The sequence below is a fragment of the Eptesicus fuscus genome, chromosome 15, assembly GCF_027574615.1.
Source record: "Eptesicus fuscus isolate TK198812 chromosome 15, DD_ASM_mEF_20220401, whole genome shotgun sequence".
NCBI lineage: Eukaryota > Metazoa > Chordata > Mammalia > Chiroptera > Vespertilionidae > Eptesicus > Eptesicus fuscus.
In genome coordinates this window covers 43,016,501-43,040,112 of record NC_072487.1, presented here as the reverse complement: position 1 = coordinate 43,040,112, position 23,612 = coordinate 43,016,501, and the positions used below count along the sequence as shown (strand labels likewise).

Below are 23,612 nucleotides of genomic sequence, written 5' to 3'. Positions count from 1 at the left end.
CACACACCATGTCACAGGCACAAGCACGAGTGGCCCAATCAGTGCCAAGAAAAGAACAAACTAAGAGAGATTAATTCACAGATGTTCATGCATTTCACATACACTGTGCCCCATGGTCGGTTGCTAGGGCAACGGGAGACCACCAGTACGCGCTTTATTGGCTTTATGAAGTGCGTCGCGGGGACTATAGTCCGAGAATGCTGCATAATAATAGTGTAGCTTTACTGAAGCCTTGTTTTGTGTTTATCCACTTTTAACCTTCTGAGTATTATCAAGAACATAGTTATGCATAGCCTTCAAACCCCCTACAACCACCACCACCACCACCGCCGCCTCCAAACTGCCACAACTTCTTTCTATCTAGAAACATTAAAATGCATCTCCTAAGGGTCCATTTTGGGAAGATCCACGTTAAACTGTTCAACCAGTTCCACAGGGGGGGGGGGGGGGAAACACACACACCTACAACCATTTAAAGATCGCTATATTAGTGCAGCCAACCATATCAACCATGCCTGAGCAGCATTGAAGCTACAAAACCAAAATACACACATGCCCCTTATTTCCTCAGCATTGGGAAGAAGCCTGCTTTGCATTTTTTTCAGTTTTCACAGATGGAGCAGCAGAAACAGCAGGCTTATCAGCCCCAAGTCTCCTCCTATCAAACAGAATGTCCAACAGGATGGGAATGTTCTGCCTCTGCATTGGTAGGGCAGTTGCGACAGCCACATGTGGCTACTGAGCACTTGAAATGTGGCTAATGCAACTGAGAAACTGGGTTTTCAAATATCATTTCATTTAAACTAATTTAAATTTAAATAGCTTCATGTGGCTAGTGGCTACCATATTGGACGGTGGGGAGGTTTAGAGGCTTACCAGTGCAGGCTTTTAAAAGTTCATAAAAAGCTGTCTCTCCATGCTTTTATAGTTTCTGCTTAATTCATAAAAAAAATAACTCCAAGTAAATGTACACAGAACAGTATTCAGGACTGAGGCTGCCGCTCACTGTGCCGGTTCCAAACAGTTCTCAGCACTCGGCCTCAGCAACCTGGTTCTTTGTCCAAAAGGCCCAGAAATGAAGACTGACTTCTCCCTTCCCTCTCTTCCCCTCCCCTTCTCCACTCAAGGTGGGAGGTTAAAATCACAAATGTCACAACTCTCAGAGCAGTAGCACAAATCAAGTGTTAATCTAAAGAGAAGGGGTGGCTGAGGGGGAGAATACAGGCTGATGGGGTGAGGGAGGATCTGGAATGAAGAGGAGAAAATAAAACCAGTGAATAGATCAGTAGAAGCAACAGCTTACATTCAGATTCACAGGAGAAAGAACACACCGAGACAATCATTTCCTGGGAAAAGCTCAAGCCTAATGAGAATTTACTCTGCTCCTTTATGTGACAACCAGCCCTTTTGTGGCACGGGCTTCCTGACTGACAGGAACCCAGGGCCCCTTAATAGGATTTCCATATTATTTCCAACACCTGCCCAGAAGTTATTTGTTTACATTGAAGGAGGCAAGATTCTCAAATCAGACATCTGCCTTCTAGTTCAGGCATATCTTAGGAAACCATCTAGAAAGCAGCTTTGTTACCATGGTGACATTTTTATTTTCCTCCTTTAGTTGGCTTAAAACATTAGCATTTCCAATTTTATTTTGTTGTTCAAAAGGCCAAATGTCGCCCAAGAAAACAGAAGTTTAAAAAAAGATAAATGAATGAAATACTCAAAATTTTCTAAAATGAAAATGACCATAAGGAAGAATGCATAAAAATGAGGTGGTATTATATGGCTTCTCTCATTGGGTGGCATCATTAACCTGTTTACCTAATCACCTCCTTGGTCCTTACATTTGAACATTTAGTAACTTGAAAAGTACGGATTTGGGAAAAATAGTTCAAGAATCCTTAGGGTGTGACACAATTCATTAATGAGTCATTTTCATAAAAAAGAATTCCTCAAACTCACCTTATCTCCTTATCTTCGAAAGTTCACTTACAATACTTAAGCCATTGTAATGTCCATCTTACTGCCTGCAATTCAGTCAAGGAGAGGGTGATAAAGAACAGGAAAGAGTAAGCTTTTCGTGAACATTCAGGGGTTGAAGAGGAGACAGAATATCAAGCAGTGTGAGGGAAGACAGGCAGACTGTGCGTGAGTGGATTATTTGTGTGTGTTGTTGTTGTTTTCCTGCTTCTCAGGAAGCAAGACTGGAGTCCTCATAGAACCTCGGGGAGGAGGGACTTGGCCACCAATTACAACTATTACACATAAACACATATTTAAGTTATAATACTAGTACTTGAAGCTTAAAATGTTTTTTAAAGCGGTATACTTTATTACATACAGAAATAAATGGATTGGTTCTGCATAATGAATCTGATCAACTTAAAGTAATACTTTATTCAAAATTTAGATCATTTCTAAGATTAAAGTTTTGATTTGTCATATCTAAGACAGCATTATTTAACCTTAAATTTGATTTTATTACTTTCATTTAAGAGCAAGCTTATTTAAAAGAAATTACACACAAAGTATTACTCAGCAAACTTCTTTCTAGCCCTCTTACATGAAGCCGGAATTCTGTTCAATCCTGTCCCAAAGCAGTTGCCATGGTAATAATTAGATATGACTCCTCTTCATGTCCAAAATTATAACCTTTGTTAGTAGTGGCCCCCAAGTATAGAGTCTTTAACCCAGAATTACTTTAAATCACTGTAGAACAAAATATTTAAGTTGGATAGAGGTAGTTGTCACAGCAGAAATTATTTAAGAATGCAAGAAATGAGAGAATAGTTTATGGGAAAATGTTAGTATTAGAATACAGAAAAGGTGAACAATTCTTTGGAAGAATTATCTACATTTTGAGAAGCAAATGTAAAATTCAAGTGCCAGTTATATAAAACTTTATGGTGTAGTATTTTTGCAAAAGATGAAATGCATTCTAATTAAGAAAATTAAAGACACTGGACATCAGGATGAAAACGTTTGTTATAACAAAGAGGGTTTCTTTATGGAGGAAAAGAATTAAACCACACTTGCCAAAAATCAGCTTGAAAAGGCAGACCCCACAACCAGCCCACCCCTGTTAATTAATATTTGTTCTGCTTTTGTGACTAGTATAAGAGGACACAACAAACAAGCATGTCTCCCCCAATCATGCTCACCACTTGTGGACTGGCTATGCCCTAAAGATATTTATTCATTTGTTGGACAAACAATTACAACATATTTTCTGGAATTAAAGCACCTGTTACATTTCACTAACCTTACACACCCAGAGGCAGTAGTATCAATTAATACTGAACAAATTACTGCATCATAAACCCACAGAATAAAACTTCCTGATTGTTCTTTGATAAGGTAACTCTAAATAGTAAAATACATGGTAGAAACAAATGTCTCAACAAACAATTAAAAAGCAACAGTAGTACTGAAACATTGAACTTCAAATTACCAGTTAAACATTAAATGCTTAAAAGGCATAATTTAAAACACTATTCCCCTACAGCCCAACACCCAAAATGAAATATAATTACTGTTGTGTTTATTTGGCTAATAATATGGCTAATTTTATTGCTGAAACATAACCTTTGGTATAAGATTTTTATTGTAAAATTCATTTCTAGGATAGGGTTGAATAACATAAGAAAATATCCACATTCCAAATGTGTAGAGCAGTAGCTTGGAGATCCAGGAAGTTAAGTAACTTGCCCATTGACACACAGCTTGCCTAAAGGGAGAGAGAGGATATCCAGCACAGAGTCAGGGTTTTCCTAATTCTATTACAATTCCTTTCTCAAACTAATCCTTGATTTGTCCTATGAACTTCCACAAAGAAGATTGATTCTTGCCCTCAAGGAGCTAAAAAATTTAGTGGGAAAGAACTTTACTCTGTGGGAAACAGGCATTAGGGACACCACCTACAAGGAAATAATTTTGCTTAATATATTTTAAAAACCCTACTTAAAAATGTACTTTGAAAGCATATCTTAATACTTATGTTTGGAAAGTGGAGTTGAATTTTAAGCACATCACAGTCTGTATTTAAACATTAAAGGATGCAAAAAGAATTCTATTTATTGATGATCAGCATACATTTCTAGATATTTTACTCCCTTAATTATTGGTAAACTTCATTAAACTATTCATCACTAACATATACATACAAATCTAGACTTAGCTCTTCTACCAACATGGCTATCCATCTCCTATTGGCTCCCCTTTCCCCAAGTGGTTTCTTCTCTGGTATTCTCCCACACAGTACATGCCAAGGGGTAAACATATTAAAGGCACCTTTCTCAGACTGATATTCCTCTGAGACAGGAAAAATGGGGGTGGTAGACCAAGTCACACAAGTCACACAAGATCCTGGACTATAACCCTGACCATTAAAAGTCTGGATTTACAAAGAGAAGAGACAAAGAGATGTAATCATTCTGTTAATTCAGACTAAAAACCACTTTCACCTGTAACACCAACTAATGAGAGCATAAGTTCTTTTTTGGTCTGAAGCATACACTTCAATTTGTACAGAAAAACAGCTCTAGTCTAATTTCCCACTGATAAACCTTTTTTGTCAACAGAAAATAAGTGAAGAGATAAGAATAAAAGCAATGCATGATGGTTTAGTCATCTACATAGAATATACACCAAAATATAGCTGAGGTCAAATAAACAGGCATTGCCTTGTAACAAGTAATGAATGGATCATTATGAAAACACTTAAAAACAAAGAATCCACATAGGAGGAGAAAAAGGTTAGCATATACACTCACAGAAAAGTATTCAGCTTGAAAAATAACTGTGGGGCAAAAGTAGGTTTACTGTTGTGAGTATGCAAAACAGTTTATTCTTGAATTATTTATTATTGTTTTATTTTCCCTACAAACAACTGTAAACCTACTTTTGCCCCACTCTATATATTAATTTTTTAAAGCACACAATTCATACTTATCCTAGCAAAAATTGCAAAAACCATAGAGTTCAATATTGGAGGATTGTGTGGAAACATACTCAAACAGGCAGGTGGCATGTTAAAATGGTAGTGTTCCTGGAGATAAGTTTGGCAATGTACAAGTCACTGAAAATGATCATACTATTTGATGACCATATAGCATTTTGGGGAAGATATTCCAATGAAATAATAAAAATACATAATACCACTTAGAGGTAAGAAAGGTACTAATGCTATATTTTACAAATAGAACATGGCAAATCTCTCACAGATCTGACTTGAGGAGGTTACTGTGTTCAGGAGGACCATGTAGATACATATAAAGGATTTATGAAGTAATAAAGCATACAAAATAATACCAAGTTGGGAGAGGCCATAGGGGTAATCAATAGCTTGTGATAGTGAATTTTGCTCTTTATATTCAAGCTGGTCTTGATTTTGGTGCCTATTTTTTGCTCGAAGGTATTAGAACTGTCAGACATTTGGAGGGGGGTGGATAATTAGATTAATTTCTCAACTTCAAATTCGTACTGAGATTTAGGCAATTTGTCCTTCACAGCTCTGAATCATCACCCTCATTCCAGCCACTCAGATGAAAACTGACAGTGATGTGAGGAAACTAATCACTCCTTCATGAGCTGGTACCTCAAGCAACTGGGAAACAATTGGCAGCATGTGGGAATGTCCTCTCTGCCACCACTTATAGCCAACCAACTTCTACCTCTCAGCCCTTAGTAGGAGTGATGGACAGGAGGAAGGGGAAGGTCCCATCACCTCAGAACAGACTTCCTTGGTTTTCACCTATGTCTTTTCATGGGATGGATGAGAGAAATGGTTTTAAACACTCTAGAAGGCTGTGAGAAGCCCCCACTCAGAAAAGAGAAGTGGGAACCTATTTGGAGGCTTTTTAGAGCTTTGGGCTTTCTATCCTACCACTAAGCATGAGAGTGGATCATGGTCTGTTTCTTGCCATTTTAAGCTCCCAAATCTGGGGTTTACGGTTGGGCACATGGAGTCACTGGATAGCCAAGTGACAAGCAGGTGTCAACAACCCTAGAACACACACCATTCTGGTTTCTTATCACCAAATAAGTTGATTCTTGGGCTCCTACAGTGCTTTCTCCTTTAGGTCCATATTTACATTCACCACCAGTGTTGAAAAACTTCAGATGCAGGCCTGCAAATAACAGGCTTAGGAAAGAACGTGGCTACTGGAGATATAGAAAACAAGATCAATAAAGCCAATAGCATGTGGTCTAGTGTTCACAGAACTTTTAAAAAAGAGGAAAAAGCTCAACACTTTAAAAGGAGAATTTCATTCATTTTATTTGACACCTAAAGGTAAAGCACTTTAATTACCTGAATCCTTTACATTGTTTAAATTTATATTTTATGAGCTATTCTGACATCTGCTCTGTTTAATAATCTATAACATCAAGAAAACATTTTAAAGTGTCTTTCACAATTAAACCTATCCACAACCTTGTATAAATCAAAATTTTGCTACCATATCAAAATGTTACACTGGGGCTGTATAACACTACCCACATCCTCATTACATGCAACACTAATTACTACCAGCAGATTCAGAATTTTCTGCACATTAGAGGCTTTTAGAGGAGCTATAAAAAATTTCAGGCACCATTAATTTAAATTTGTATTGAAATTTCCTTTTGACAGATGGCCAAAAATTACTTATTATTTAGAGTACCAGAGCTGCCTGTTTGCACATTAGAAGAGGAAAGGGAAAAATTAAAAGCAAGAAGGAAATTTATGTCACGTTCATTACCTGTTAAATGTTAAGGAGCATTATCCTGCATGAATAAATTATTCCATACAAGCCTGACTCCAGCTGCAGGCAACTGGCACGCTCTGGCTGATAAAAACCATCCCAAGTCACACAGCAGACAATCATAAAAAGCCCCTCTTAACCAGGAACCACTTACAGGATGAGAACGATGGATAGAACAAGCAACTAACTGCTTCTCTGAGCGTCACAGAACACAGTTACGAAAATTAGCAAACTATGTCACCTTGCAAAGCCCCAAACGTGACTCAATGACTTCAAATTTGGGAATGATGCCCCCTGCCCCAATCTATTTGTGGCTACCATTCCATAATAAATCAAGAAAAATCATCCACCTCTATTTCCTTTATGTTTTTCCCCTGGTTTCTAGTCATTTAGAAACTCACTCCCAGACTCATACCGAGTGATTATAGATGATTTCAAAATACACCCTACTCTAGTGTGAGGGAATATCAAATGTAATTAACACAAAAGTGTGCACTGAAGTGTAAATATTTTCACAGTCTTCTGGGAGTGGGGCAGGAGAGGAGGCTTTTGTTTAGTTCACTGGCCTGACTAAAGGTATGTATTTATCATAAAAAGGCAGGGACTGTTTACATTATGGCCTCAGAATAACTAGACAGGCTTTCCAATGGCTCCTACCAGCTAATCCTGGTCAGTGTATTTACTTACTACTGCCTAAGCACACATGGGTGGAACATTTACTATAGTCTAAGAATGCTTTTTAATCTAGGTATTGATATGCATATTATATAACAAAATACAACTGTAAATGCATTAATTAAATAATTCAATGTGTGTTCTAATTGTAAATGTTGGCATTTCTATGGGTGGGCAGATGCCCTTTCAAATTACAAAGATTCTTGAAGGGTAAAAGATATTAATTTTTATTTTCCATTACTTAAGGCCTTTGGCAAAAACCCTACTTCCCTTTGATTGAATAAGGACAGAAATAAAGAGGCATTCCAAGTGACAGCACAAGTGGCTACAAAGGAAGATTTTATTCTTCATACATAACTTCATTAAAAACTGCAAGAGATCTCACTGCCTGTGCTCCCAAACATTCAACTGTAAAATACAAACAAAGTAACTGACAGCATCTGTACCTTGACCATCGCTTGAGAACTGTCCTGTCCTTCCTAATTTACACAAAACACAATGGCATACACAATACAATTATACATAATCAGTACCATATTTACATTGTGCCTGGCTCAAAAGTGATCAAGCAATTTTCATCCTATTTTACTCATTTCCTGCCATGGTAGCCTGTTTTTCTTATTTGCTTACTATATAAAATCAGGGATCTTTAGCATATTCCATTCTGGTATTACACAAGCATATCCAAATCATTAGGTTCTTGATACTCTTCCTCTTTCCTTAAAACTTGTTTTCAGAGATACAGAAGGCAAATAAGACAGATACAAAACTTAAGGAGAATAACTTGCTATACTGGAAATCAAGATGTTAATGAATTAAAAAAAACACACTAGGGGCCCAGTGCACGAAATTCATGCAAGGGGCTCAGCCCTCACAGTCGTGGAGGCTTGCTTCAGCCCTTTCAGCCACATTTAGAGAATGATTTGGTGGGCCTTACCAAATAGTGGTTAGCTGTATTTTTGGATTACTTTCAGTTGGATTACTTCTCGTCTGGAAGGTCGTTCGGCTGTATGGTCTAATTAGCATATTACGTTTTTATTTTTATAGATTATCTCTGGTGAAGAAAAATGCTTTTAAACAAATGTTTTGTAAGTTTTGTAGGATGAAATTATTTCCCAAAATATGAGACTAACGCATATTTCCTTATAAACTAATTTATTTACTTCATTATTTATTTATCCTATATCCAAAATCTGAAGAAAATCAGCTTTTGCATTTGTTTGTTTTTCATATGTCAAGACATAAGAAAATGAGCAATGCAAGCCAGATCTCATAATTCAATCTTGATATACAAATCTAATTCCGATAGAGAAATGGGACTAATATTTTCAAAAATTTTAACAACACAACTGAAAGTAATCCAAAAATACAGCTAACCACTATTTGGTAAGGCCCACCAAATCATTCTCTAAATCTCAAATCCATCACTCGATATACTCAGATCACTCTGAGCCCCTTACAGCCATTCCTTCGCCTGTGAATTTGAGTCCTACCTTGATGGAGTCTCTGTCTACAGGCAGAACAGCAACAGCACACGTAGATCAAGTGGTGGGAAGAAGGAAAAAGGAAAAGAACTAGTTAGTTTACATAAAAGCATACAATTATCAAACCTGATCACTGCTAAATCATAAATGGCACAGATGTCAACTTTGCGATAAAGTTAATTATCAATACTACTTAACGAGATTCACAAAGGCCAATCTACCTCTGACACAATTTCGGAAACTAAAGCTGGATATTCCTATTCATATTCTTATCAACTTCTCTGCTTATAAAAGTGTTTATAATTATGCCTTAGCTCAGAACCATAACAGTAAGATAACTGGACGACAAATATTGCAGTGCTTCTAACATCAGAGATGGGAAATTTATTTCATGTGATAAATATCTTTTACCCAGAATTATAATTCATGGTAATGACACTGCAACAGGAGTAGGTAAGAGGTTTTAATTATGAACCACCCTGGTGGTAAAAGTAAATTCCCACAAAGGAAGGCTGGGAGAGACCTTTTCATTTGCTTTTCTACCATTAACTAATAAAAACTATTAGTAAGCACCATACAAACATACAGTCACATCAAAAGGTCTCTGCACCATCATTTACTTTAGTGGAGGGAGGAAACCAACCTAAAGAGCAGAACTGGCCTTTAAATCAAATATGCTGCACAAACAATCGTGTTTTTATAGAAAGAAATGAGTTAATTTCATGCTTGTAATCAGACTGGGTGAGAAAGGTAGTTAAACAGATTCACCAACAGATTCACTAATTTGGGCTGTATTTCCTCAATTATTCAGACTACTAAAATTGTTTTCATACCTGTGAAATTTTTACTATACTATATAGGCTGATCTGATTTATAAATAATAATTTATTCTGTCAAACAATAAAGTAAGCCTTTATCAGTAAGTCTTTCCCCAAAATAGATTTGGTGAAAATAAGCTATTAATGACACTCACTATTTCAAACACAGAGCATTGTGGGATTTCATTACTGATTTACACTCAGGGAACATAGGAGATAGTAGCAAGAGATCAAAGGTAATAACTAGGAAACAGAATCCCTTACCTAGGAGGAGTGCATTAACTCTTGCCAACCACTAGGGTATCTTTTGGCAAAAGACTGCTTCCAATAATTAATTTACCTTCCAGCAGAAATCCTTTGTTTAGTCAATGGTAAAATTAAATCCAGAGAGAAACAGAATAAACAACGAACGGCGTGAGCAGCAGGTAGGTAATGTCAGGCTGACATCTCGAGAGAATGGCTCACCTCTTTGGTGATCATTGTCATGGTGCTTCTTCTCATCTTTAATTGGAAGGTGGGACTGGCCTCCCAGGGCACTGGAGAGGGCCAGAAGGCCGGCACTGCTACCAATGGGTGGAATAGCAGGAGGCGGCAGCCCCGAAGGGTGTGGGGTCAGAGGCACAGACAGACCATGTCCATGTGATAAATGCTGGGCCTGGAGTTGTTGCTGCTGTGAGAAATGAGACAAAGATATTGAACTTGTTCCCTAAATCAGCACCTGCCCCCATCCAAATAAAAGGAGAGAAAAGACATATGATAAGATCATGGAAAACTCAGCACCCATGAAGGAAAGATTTAACCTTTATATATATTTAAAAGAGGAGGGAGAAAGATGTTTAATGGAGAAATGTTGTCTTTTGACTTAGATCTGAGGATTTTGCAATGCACTGTAAATAACTTAATTTTTAAATAGTGAAATTATCTTAGTAACTTTTAATAGCCAAAATTCAGCTTTCTTTAATAAAGCATCTGTATTTTGTTTTCCAAAACATAAGGCCGCACCATCATGCATTTCTAATCAAAACATATACGTGACTAACTGTTTAAGCAGTTATGTTGAACAAAAAAAGCTGAAAACTGAGAAAATTAGTGTTAAACAGTTCTCCCAGAATCACTGCACAGCATGCAGTGTGAGTTAATTTGAAAGGGAAAACCTGAATTAACAACCCAGAGAAGGAAACTGGTTGCAGCCACCGTTTTAAGCCCCTTTAAGTGTCCTCAGCGGTACTTGAGCAAATTACTAAAGAAAATCTAATGTAGCAAGGCTTGGGTCCTCCTGTAGGCTTGCTCAATAATGCTGAAATAATTGGGCACTCTGTGCACGTTTAGTGATGCTCGAATGAAAAGCTAGAGCCTGCCCTTGTACTCTTCCCCGGCAGCCGCCTCTGTGTTGTGACAGGTTTATCTGAGTGGGACTGTGAGGCATGCACCAGTAACTGTGCTGACAAGAGTTTAAAGTCATTTTTACCAGCACACTGGCAACACACGGAGAAAGCCCTTGAGAGGCTGGAATGGGAGTGCCTGACCTTAGCAGAGGCCGCATCTAGATTGAGGCTGCATCAAGCTTGGCTGTGGGCAGGCCTTGCTGCCTCTTCTAGTGGAAAGGGGGAGCGGAGAAATGACAGGAGGATGTTGAGTTAATATGTCCCTCAATAGAAATCCCTTCAACTTGAGACCCTGCTTAACAATGTTCTATGAGAACAAGTGCTGAGAAATTCTCTAACTTCTGTAGTGATTACATTTTAATTAATGCCTTTAAATAAATTACCTGTCAGGGCCATCCTCTGATAGCCCAATATAATTTCCTATAATTTTCTAAGCAGAATTTTACAAAATAGCTTATTAAAAATATGTAGGGTGGCAAATTCTGCCTCCCTTCACTGGTAAGAAGGATCCTGAAATGCATTTATTTTTAAAGAAAGTACTTGAAAGAAAAAAATAAGAATTTTTTTCTGCTCCCAAAATTACTTCTATTTCCTTCCTCTTTCCCTCTATATGGCTTCCTGTGTCAGACTATAAAAGCGAAAGCATAGCATTAATTACTAGCTCTTTTCTCCAATTGACCTGCACCTATATTCTGGCTTCGTGCACTTAAAATGCCGTAGTAAGGTACTAACACTTCTAAGACAAGTTGACATACATAAGATGGAAAAATCAGTGCCATGCATGATCTAGATACTCCACCCAGCCATGCCCACACCCAAGACCTGCCAAAGCAATAACTAGCTGCCTAGTTCAAATTAATGTATTTCTTCATTTGTGTGGCCAAATTCATGTTCATAATTCTTTATGTACTGTTATTTAGTTGTAACCAGAAAGTATGAGCACACAATCACATTTTCTAAATGTGTTGAAAATAATGCCTATGAAGAAAACAAGGCCTTCAGGTAAATATATGGCAAATTTATTTCAAGACCTTGTTCAACTGCAATTGCCAGAAAATTGCTCCAATTTTCTTTCTCCTCTAAATCCCCTAATACTTTGTGTGTATGGATTGAGCACGTAGCTACTTTCTATCTCAGACCAGAGTTCAATTGGCAAGCATTTATTAAGAGCCAGCATATATGTCTCTCTGATCATCTTTCCTAGACTCTAAAGCTCTGTGAGAACCTACATCTGACACAACCCTAGATGACTAAAGGGCACTGAGACACTCATATAATATCTGAGCTATTTAAAAAGATATGTCTATTTCTTTAGAAATTAAAAAACAAACCTGCATCCAAAAGCAACACCTTCAGAGATATAGGTGTTTCACTTTTATTCTTTTCTTATACCACAAAAAATAACCAACATTCCCATTTTTCCATATGACCAGGAACTTTTCAAAGGCAAAAGCTATACCCTTTTCTGTCTGTTGCACATGCCATTCATAGTGAACACTTCCTGGGATCCTGACTTGTGCTCTATTCTACCTCAAAAGAGCTCTAACACTACCTTACCCTCTTCTTCCCTATGCCTTAGAGGAGGAGGCCCCCCTTTCCCACCAAGGCTGACCTTTCCCCCTCCTTGTCTCATTGCTCCATCAGTTCTACATCTCTCTTCCCCATCTTCATTGTTCTGCCACTGATTGTGTCCTTCTGCTTGCAAGCTTAATACCAGGGTCCCTAACATTTTGCTTAAGATGAACTGCCAAAAGAACCTGAGGTAGCCTTTTTTTCAGGAGGGAAAAAACTATATTTTAATGAAATTTTGTGTCCTCCATTGCCCCTAAGAGTGCCATTAATTGGCACATAAATTGGCACATAAATATTGGCACATTAATTGGCACACAATTGGCACATTAATTGGCACATAAATATTTTTAAATTTAATTGAAATAACCTTCTTTTGCCCTCTCCAGCTTCTGCCATATATATATACTAGAGGCCCGGTGCACGAATTCGTGCACGGGTGGGGTCTGGCCAGCCCACCCCTATCAGGCTGGGCCAGCTGGGGGTAGGGGACGCGGGAGGTTGGCTGGCCAGCCCCACCCCCGATCAGAGTTGGCCTGTCGGCCTTCCCCCAATCGGGGTAGGGGTGAGGGGGCGATCGGGGGCGGGGCTGGCCAGGGAAAGGGGTCGCAACTGGCTAGAGGAAGGGGCCTCAGGTGTTTGGCTGGCCGGTCCTGCCCCCTGGTCAAACTCCCAATCGAACCCCAGCAGAGGGGACAATTTGCACATTAGCCTTTTACTATATAGGATTTATGTGTGTGTGTGTGCGCGCCCCCCCCCCACACACACACACATTCACTCTAGAGGCCCAGTGCATGAAATTCGTGCACTTGGGATAGGGGGAGAGGGGGTCCCCTCAGCCTGGATTGTGAGAGCACAGGCCAGGCTGAGGGACCTCACCAGTGCATGATTGGGACTGGGAGGGATGTGGAAGTTGGTCAGCCGGGGAGGGACTACGGGAGGGCTCCAGATCGTGTCCAGCCCATCTTGCTCAGTCCTGACTGGCCGGACCCCAGCAGCAAGCTAACCTACTGGTTGGAGTATCTTTCCCCTGGTGGTCAGTGCACATCATAGCAACTGGTTGACTGGTCAACTGTCTGCCCCCTGGTAGTCAGTGCACATCATAGCCAAGTGATTGAATGGCCTTAGCATATTGTTAGCATATTACGCTTTGATTGGTTGAATGGCCAACTGGACGACCGGACACTTAGCATATTAGGCTTTTATTATATAGGATATATCTCCTTGTCTTTGCACAGCCAAACTTCTTTTAAAAGCAGATTCCACTTCTCAACATGCCCCTTCCTCTCTAACCCCCTGTAAACTAGATTTCAGGCCCACCATTCTCATAACCCTGATGACCATTCAGACAGCAATTACTTCAGTTTCCTTCTCTCTGACAAGCCTGCAGCCACAGGCAGCACGTCCTCCTGCTGAATGGCTCCCCCACCTGCCTAGGGAGCACTGCCACCACCAGGGCAGCTCTGCAACTCTCTGACTAGGCCCCTTACATCTCCTTCTGGGCTTTTTCTTCTCCTGCTTACTAAAGAGGAAGAGTCCTAAATCTTTTGCTCGTCTCCCATGCTCCAGTATCTCTGGTCTAGTTTCTTGCCAGAGAGTTCCACTTGGCAGTCCAGCATTTTCTGAAAATTAAAATGTTTATTAACACAAGTCCCCTAAGTAATTTCTACTGGATCAAGATATCTATCAGTCACCATCAATTCGTTTTTCTTCTGTGCTCCTCTATTCATAAACACCGACTCCTGTCCATTCTCAAATAACCTTTTATTTCTACTGCCACCACACTAGTCAGACCCTTATCACCCCATACTTTGATTACCACAAGTCTCCATTAGCTCATTTCCATTCCAATCCTGCATTATCATGGGAAATTTCTTTTTCAAAATTTATGTCATTTTTCCTCTCTTAGAACAACCTCTCCATTACTTATCTGAATTAAGTTGCACTCACCGATCCCAGCTCAGCTCATGTTTCATCTGTTCTGCAAAGACTTTTTCAAATACCCCAAATGTCTGCTGTCTAACAGGGCTCCTGGTACCATTCACTGCTACCAGCTGCCTTTTAATGGCACAGTTATCCATCTTTTTATGAATAAGAAGACCTGACTTAAGATTGCAAGACTCTGAAATGAAGAGACCAGTATCAGGCCTCTTTGCACCTCTTTGCACCCCTGGCACCTAGAGCACCACTATTCAGTCATATGAATATGTATTTAAAGCGTTTGATGAATTAACCTTTTGCACTCAGATGTCGAGTGTGACTCGACACGGTTAGCATCGGTAGCAGCTCGAGAAAAAAGCAAGCGAGTGCAAAGGGTTAAATTTCTACTAAATATGAAGAGAGTTCCAATATACCTTTTACCCAGCTAATGTTATCATCTTATATAAGCATATATTTTTATGAAAACTAAAAATTAACATAAGTACATTACTATTGATCAGATTATAAGCTTTCTTCAGAGTTCCCCAGTTTGTCCACTAAAATCATGCTCGAGGATGTTACACTGCATTCAGAGAGGTTCTGATTTTTCCCTTGTTATCATTCCAAAATAATAAAGCCATTTTCAAGATTTTATGAATGGCAATATCCACATTATAGTCAAATTGCTTAACAGAATACTCCTTGAGCTTAGGTGAGAAATAAATTGAGAGTGGGCTACCACAAACCCATTTTACAAATCATCCATTATACATTAAAGATATCAAACAAACAAACAAAAGCACACTCGTTGAGAGACCTATAGAAAAGAGCAATTTTTATCATATAAAATTATAAGATTAAATAAGTCACCAAAAGCATATGACAAAAATTAAGACAAATACACTGAAGTACTATAATGGGTTTTAAAATGTTTACATCAGTAAAACAAACCACTTTCTGTATTCAGTGGTCATTTTTAAGCTTCTCTGTAAGTTTTCACCTTAGAAACTACCTTAGCAATAGAGTGGCAGATGCACTTATAATTGATAATGACTCCCAATTAGTCAGTAAAACCAATGTATTAGAGGCAATCTATATATATAAAAAGCTAATATGCAAAGTGTCCCCTCAGGAATTCGACCAGGAGACCGGGTTTCAATCACTTGCTATAATGTGCGCTGACCACCAGGAGGCGGTGCGAAACAAAGGAAGGCCCTGGCAAGCAGCCTGACGGCCCCGATTGCCGCCCAGGCCTAGGGACCCTACCCGTGCACAAATTTTAGGCACCGGGCCTCTAGTCTTTAAATAAAAACACTAATGTCACCAACAACTAACCTGAACTTCACCCTTTCTTCTATCTGTAATAATAAAAGTGTAATATGCTAATTAGACCAGAGAGCCTTCCAAACGACCTTCTGCATGAAGCCGGGGCTGCGAGGGAAGCCTGGGTCCCAGGTGCCTGCTGGCAGCCGGAGGGAGGCCCAAGTTCTGGGTGCCTGCCAGCGGCCAAAGGGAAGCCCGGGTCCCGGGTGCCAGAGGGAAGCCAGTGCCAGCAGCGGGGGGAAGGAAGGCCTACTGGTGCACTAATTTCGTACATCGGGCCTCTAGTTTTAAATAAATTGCTTTAACTTGTCAGATTAAAAACAAACAAAAAAAAAAACACACAAGAATTCAATATATATTTTTAAAAATCTCTATCAAGTCTTCTCAACAACAGAGAACAACTCAAAGCAGACTCCCTGGAAACAGAGTCAGTTCTCTGTGGATATTGTTCAAGGAACTGAGAGGAGCATCATCTCAGGGACTGTCCTACAACACAGGAAAAGCTTGCTCACTTTTCCCTTGTCCTCTGATCTCTGCCTCTGCCCCATCAGTGTTAATTATGGAGCAATTAACCTGCAAAGGTTTACTACTTTAACCTCTAGTCACACTCACACTAAGAAACACAGACAGAAGGAAAGGAAATGGATAAGAGCACTGATTTGTTACTAAGATAATTTAAGATAAATCCCCACTCAAGAGAATTATAATTCTGCAGTTTAAAAAGTTTTACTTCTGAAGAAAAAAATCAAAACTATCAAGCCAAAGAATCAAAGAAAAGGGCACAGACCAATTAAATATTTAAATAAAATACACTCTCTATGTAACCAAAATTGAGAAACTAGGCAGAAGTTTTCTTTCTACCACCCTGCATTTCTTCTACACTATCAACAGCAGAAGAAACCTTAAAATCCTGCTTAGAATCATGATACCCTGTAGCAATGAGAACACTTAGTGCCATATCTTAGTTACTTAAAAAAAAAAAAAAAAGGTAAGAAAGCTATGTAGTCTAATGAGGAGTGACAAATAGGACAACGAACAAAATAGAAGGAATATTCATTGGCAAAACGAGACAATATAAGCATCATAAAGAATAATAACTGTTGCCCTAACTGGTTTGGCTCAGTGGATAGAGCGTCGGCCTGCGGACTAAAGGGTCCCAGGTTCGATTCCAGTCAAGGGCATGTACCTTGGTTGCGGGCACATCCCCAGTAGGGGGTGTGCAAGAGGCAGCTGATTGATGTTTCCCTCTCATCAATGTTTCTAACTCTCTATCCCTCTCCCTTCCTCTCTGTAAAAAATCAATAAAATATATTTTAAAAAATAATAATAACTGTAATAGATTATAACACATTTTTAACAAGTTTCCAGGACTGAGCTGCTTTAGCAAATTAATCAAACCAAAGAAGGGGGTTGTTGGCAGCACAGATGACAACCTGGACTTGCAAGTGGCATCTGAAGTGGGGGTGGTGAGCTGTGTCGTAGGGCTGAGCCCTGAACCTGTGGAATCTAATGCTATTGCCAGATAGCATCAGAATTGAGGTGAATTGTAGGGTACCCAGATAGTATCAGAAAATAGCTTGGTGGTGTGGGAAAACTATCCCCACATTGGAATTGAAATTGAGTGCAGAATTTTACAGGCCAACACCAGCCCATGTGAGGCCCAAGATAAAGTCATAGGAGATCTATCAGCATCAAGAATGGAGCACAAGTCCCTACCATCCAGTCCAGTGGTATACTGGCTACACCATCAGAACCTTGCCTAACTAGGGAGGTCTTAACATAAGAGGTAAGCAATCATTTATTCATAAGAATCAACAGAGACAGCCACTCTGGGAAATGAGTTGAACTGCCACCTGAAGGATGAGAATGAGAGCACCTTGCAGAGAGCTGGGAGAAGAGAATCAGAGGTGAGAGAAAAGCAGTTGCAAAGGCCCAGAATAGGAAAGGCCCTGTAGCGACCAAGGAAGAAAAAGGAAGTCTGGTGGGAACCCAGCGAGCAAGAGAAAGTGTGGTACAATGCAAATATAACGGAAATCAGATCATGGTTTCAGACTCACCTAAGAATGCTGAGACCTTTAGGCTGTGGTGAGTTTTTTTGGTTTTAAGTTAGACTTTTAGTTTATAGTTACTGGTATAAACTGGACCCTAAGCATGTGTTGGCTATGTGTTACAAATATCTTCTCTCAGTTTCTGGCCCGTCTTTTCCTTTTCTTTAGAATGTCTTTTGATAAACAAATGTTTTTAATTTTAACTGAGCAATATTAGCAATCTTTTTTCTTATAGTTTGAGCTTTTTGTGACCCAGTAAGAAACAAGATAAAAAAAGGTTCTTTTTCTGAAAAGGTCTTTTTGTTTTTCAGCTTGACTTCTGCACATGAGACAAGTAGATCTAATTTCACTTTCAGCACAAAAATAACTATCCCCCTGATACTATTTACTATTGTCCATCTTTCCCCACAACTGAGATGGTCCTTCTGACATTCAAGTGAACCTATTTTGGAGTACTTTACTTCATTGGCCTACATAAAGACTAGTAGTGAGGAAGGCTGAACAGAGCCCCTGGAATGCTTTACCTTCCATAGAAGGAGGTAGGCTCTGTTCTGCCTGCAAGAAAACACATCCCCAAGCCTGTCTCAACACCTATCTTTGCTCAGAAACCATCCTGAGGTTATTAGCTGAAAGAAACCCAAAAGTAACCTCTGAGCTTTCAATCCCAGTAGACAGCAGCTTAAACTATCTTTCTCCCCCTCAACAGTTTCTTCTCCCAGATTATTACTGTGTCTACAAATTGCTTTGGGTCAACCCAGAAACACTCTGGGGAAATAAATAAACATACAACATGACTGCCACTTTGCTTTGGGACCATAGTGGCACTGCCCTTATTGGTCACAGAAGACCACCTGGGCCAAGATAAACTCTCCCCTTTTTTATGAATCTACCAAAGGGGAAAATGTATGAGAACCACAAAGAGCAGACTAGCTGTGGAGTAAAAAGGGTTCAAGAAATGTGCCATTTTTAGTTTTTCTACAAAGTCTACGGTGGGGGGAGAAGGGGTTCGCTCTAAATTCTTGATAATTATTAGGTCAACATTGTTATTTAAGTTTGTAATATTACTATATCCCAAGAATTAGCTGTTAATTAGACCGGATTAAGTAGGATAGACAAAATTTTCTCAAGATGGAGAAAGAGAGGCAGAGGAAAAGTACAGTTTATCATATGGCAATGAAATAATTTCAAAAATATGCTGGCAATGCCTATGGTTCTAAAGTAATGATCCTTGACTGGCCTCTGGTGTGAGCCTTTTATTGTCCTCCTCTACCAGTCATCTCCCTCCCTCTCTCACTGCTCCTCATTCACCTGGTAACTGCTACTCCATTCCCACTCCCCTTGTCCTTGGTTCATAAGTTTATATAAACATGACTTAATCATCTATGTATGTATCCTTCCCAAGAAACCACAAATACCAAAGAGGCAGGGACCAGTTCTCAGTAGTCATTGTGCCCCAGAACTTTTAAGCAGTGATTTTCATCCTTTTTCATCTCAAGGCTCAAATATATTACTAAAATTCTGTGGCACACCAAAAACTATATTTCTTACCAATCTGACAAAAAAAAAAATAAGTATAACTTTTGATTCATTCACACTGGATGGCTATTGTCATTTTCTTTATTTGACTAGAGGGAAAATAGGTAGGGCTTGACTAAATAGTCAAGTATTGCATGTTTTTAAAATACATGCAGTACACCAGTTAAAAATTGCTGCTTTAAAGGATGACTCCATGAATAGGAACAATTAGAAACAAGTAAACTGAAGGAATATTTGTTTTCATGTTTTCTCTTCTGATATGACTACATGAGCTGCTGGCTCCAATTATTTCTTCTTAATCTAAGCATAATCCCAACCAGTCATTATTATTCACTGTTAGTTAAAGCTTAAAAGTTTAGTGTGGCTAACTTATTTTCCATAATACCTCTGACAGTATAAACAAAACATAGCTTTGTTGTGTGTGTGTGTGTGTGTGTGTGTGTGTGTGTGTGTGTGTGTGTGTGTTTTAACCTGTCAACAGTTCAAGAAACTCCCCAACCCCTGGGCAATATTTAGAAACAAATTCAGTGTAAACTCAGGATCTCCAGGCTTCTGAACCATTGTCCAGTATTATCTCCTTATAATGCTATAGACAACTGTTTTCTGTCTACATGTACTGCACCAAATATTTTATTTCACATCTAGATATTGTATAGTTCTAGTCCTGTAAAGCACAGGTTCAAACAATTTTTGATGTCATTGGAACCTTTATAATTCTAAGACCAAAATTTCTTCTCCAGAAAATGTGCACCACTACCACCTCCTCAGAGACACTCAATTCTGCAAACATTTCAGGAAATTAATGGACAGCCTAACACCCAAGCATGAAATCTGAGAAGATCCATGGACCTAGGTTTAAAACACCTGCCTTGCAGTGGTGTTTATGAAGACTCTTGATTCTTACATATGAGAGTAAATGACAACACACAGGAAGAAACCTGAGTCAAGGGTATCCAAGTAAACTATGGAATTAATATAATTCAGCCAATTTATGCTAACCAATTAGTATGTGCATCACGCACACCCAATTTCCATTTCCCTCACTGAACTCTGAACACTAAACACTGGGCAAGCCTATTAGCTGATAGGGATGAAGAAACTACTGATCTTAGTGTAAAAGAAAAAAAGAACACGGAGTTGAGGGAACAAAAAAAAAGGACAAGTGTTAGTACGTGAGCTCTGAAGTCTATCTAAGTTTAGATCCCAGTTCTGCCACTTTGTCCCTTGTGTGGTCTTCATAAAACTACTTATCGCCTCCTTCAAGGGCCTTGGTCTTGTTATTTGTAAAGCTGGAACAATAATCCTATTGCCTTCCACATGGGGTTGGTGTAAAGATTAAACAAAATAACACATGCAAATGCTTAGAACAGTATAGTACCTGACAAAGAGCAAGTAGTCAATAAATATTTTCTGTTTTTTGTTACCCATTTGGGGGAGCGGGGGGAATATAAGCCTGAGGATATAGCAAATCTAGAGAAATAACTAACACGAAGGTTCCCACGCTAAAAAAAAAAAACCACAAAAAACAAACAACCACGACTCCATAGACATCAAAACAAATATGTTTACAAAACCATACAATATCAGAAAACTAGATAACACTTTAGAAACTATTAGCTCCATCCTTGAATTCTGCAGGCGAGAAAGTGGAATCCCTAAGATCATACTGTAAGTGACACCCAGGATAGTGTATTTCCTACTAGTCCATGTTTTCTTTCAATCTTGGTTCAAAATTGCGGAGGGAAAAATGCAAATGTGAAAATAGTTCAAAATAGAGTATTTGTTCCTTTAATAAATACTGAACATATCTTCATTAAATATTATAAACACAGTACTGCATGTGTATTGAACAAAAGTCACTGAGTACTCATTGCACAAATATTTAATGAAATTAATGAGCTACATATTGTTCTAGGCACCATGGCTATAAAAGTGAACAAGATCTCACTTGCTAGTGAAGGGAAAGTGACACACACATCAATAAATGGTAAAATGGTTAAGTGTCATACGGAAAATAAAACGGGTTAATGGGATAGAGAGTGAACTGGGTGAAGGAGCTACTAAAGTCTGCCAGCCAGGGAAGTCCTTTCTCAGGAGGTTACATCTGAGTTGGGACTTTAAGGATGACATGAGGAAGACCATGTCAAGACACAGAGGATGAGTTTCTAGAGGTGGAATAGCTGATGCACACAACCTCAGTCAAAAAGATGCCTGGGGTGACCCAGGGACAGAAGAAAAAGGCTAATGTGGCTGAAGGGCAGTCAAGTGAAGAGAGTGGTATGTGAAGTCAGAAAGGCAGGTGAAGGGTAGGTTCACACAGTCTTGAAGGCCATGGTAAGAAACTTAAGCTTCATTCTAAGCAAAATGGGCAGCCATCAGAGAAAGGTTTTAAGCAGGGGAGCAACTGGATCCAATTTATATTTCAGAAAAAGATTACTCTGGTTGCTGTGTGCAGAATAAAGTGCAGAAAACAAATGCACAAACAAGCCTCATAAGGAGGAGGCTACTAGAGACTAGAAGAAAGTGTACCTGGGGCCAGGGGAAGATGGAAGATGTACTCTCGCTTGAGGGAACAGTTTGGAGTCAGAAGAGACACCATTTTTGACCTAAGAGAAAGTTTTTCTATTGAGATTGGATTCTTTCCCATATGTCAGTCTCTAGGATACCAACAGTAAGAACCTGAGATCTGAGGGGTACTGGAAAGACAGCAAGGACAGTAAAGTACTAAGTAAGCACAAAATGTAATGGAAAATATCAATAGTGAAAGCTACAGAACATAAGACACATATCACTGGTAAAAGAACAGATACTCAGTTCAACATAAGAGAATACAGTCCAGAAATGGACCCACACATATTGTCAATAGATTTTCAACAATGGTACAAAGGCAGTTCAATAGAGAAAAGACATATATATATAAAAAATTATGCTGAGCAACTAAACCACATGTCCATCTGGAAAATGGAAGGGAGGGAAAGAGAGAGAGGAAGAGGAAGAGAGGAGAAAGGAAGAAACTCAACCCACTTCTCATACCATAAATAAAAATTAACTGAAACTGGATCATGGGCCTAAACATAAAATTTCTAGAAGAAAATCAGGGAGAAAATCTTTGTGGTCTTGAATGAGGCAAAATATTACTGAGAGATAATACCAAAAGAAAGACTCATAAAGGAAAAATAATTCATAAATAAGAGTTCATCAATGTTACTTCTGCTCTTCAAAAGATACCATTAAAAAAATAAAAGACAACTACAGATTGTAAAAAAGATATTTGCAAAATACATGTGAATTATATCCAGAATATTAAAAAGCTTTCAAAACTTAATAAAAATAACTGGCAAGGAAAAAATGAAGTAAAGATACTTATTCAAGAAGATAGCAAATAAGCACCCCTTCAAAAAAAGACATTCAACGTCATTAGCTATTATGGAAGTGCATAAAAACACAAGTTTCACCAATCAAAAATTGGACCTAAACAGACACTTTTCAAAAGAGAACATACAGAAGGACCTAAATAGACACTTTTCAAAAGAGGATATACAGAAGGACCTAAATAGACACTTTTCAAAAGAGGATATACAGAAGGCCAAGAGAAATATGAAAACACTATAGGACTCGTGCATGGATTCGTGCATGGATTCGTGCACGGATTCGTGCACGGGTGGGGTGCCTTGGCCTGGCCTGCAGGGATCCAACTGAAACCCACAGTCCGACATCCCTTGAGGGGTCCTGCAGTGTGAGAGGGCACTCTGCAAAGTTGTTGTCGCTCAGCAGCTCTTGCATTGAGCATCTGCCCCCTGGTGGTCAATGAACGTCATAGCTACCGGCCAGTTGGCTGGTCAGCCAGTCTCTTGGGCTTACATATATGTAGATGCTCAAAGTCACTAATCATCTGAGAGATGCAAATCAAAACGACAATGAGGCATCATCTCACACCTGTCAGAATGGCTATCATCAACAAATCAACAAGTGCTGGCAAGGATGTGGAGAAAAAGGGACCCTCATGCCCTGCTAGTGGGAAAGCAGATTGGTGCAGCCATTGTGGAAAACAGTATGGAGTTTCCTCAAAAAATTAAAAATGGAACTCCCATTTGATCCAGTAATCCCACTT

At 39.0% G+C, this 23,612-nt stretch overlaps 1 protein-coding gene across 5 annotated transcripts in view; it reads right to left on the bottom strand.

The window, feature by feature from the left end:
• The window catches only part of LOC103286511 (TLE family member 4, transcriptional corepressor), a 163,989-nt gene that overhangs the window by 65,651 nt on the left and 74,726 nt on the right, over window positions 1-23,612 (bottom strand). For 3 of the 5 annotated variants that reach the window (XM_008142048.3, XM_028146281.2, XM_028146273.2), the window contains exons 7-8: window positions 10,186-10,390; window positions 8,912-8,928 (exon numbers count right to left, since the gene is read on the bottom strand). In XM_008142048.3, the coding sequence (XP_008140270.1) occupies window positions 8,912-8,928; window positions 10,186-10,390 (222 nt within the window). The remainder of the gene's footprint in view (window positions 1-8,911; window positions 8,929-10,185; window positions 10,391-23,612) is intronic. The other 2 variants (XM_008142049.3, XM_028146274.2) reach the window with 1 other exon arrangement.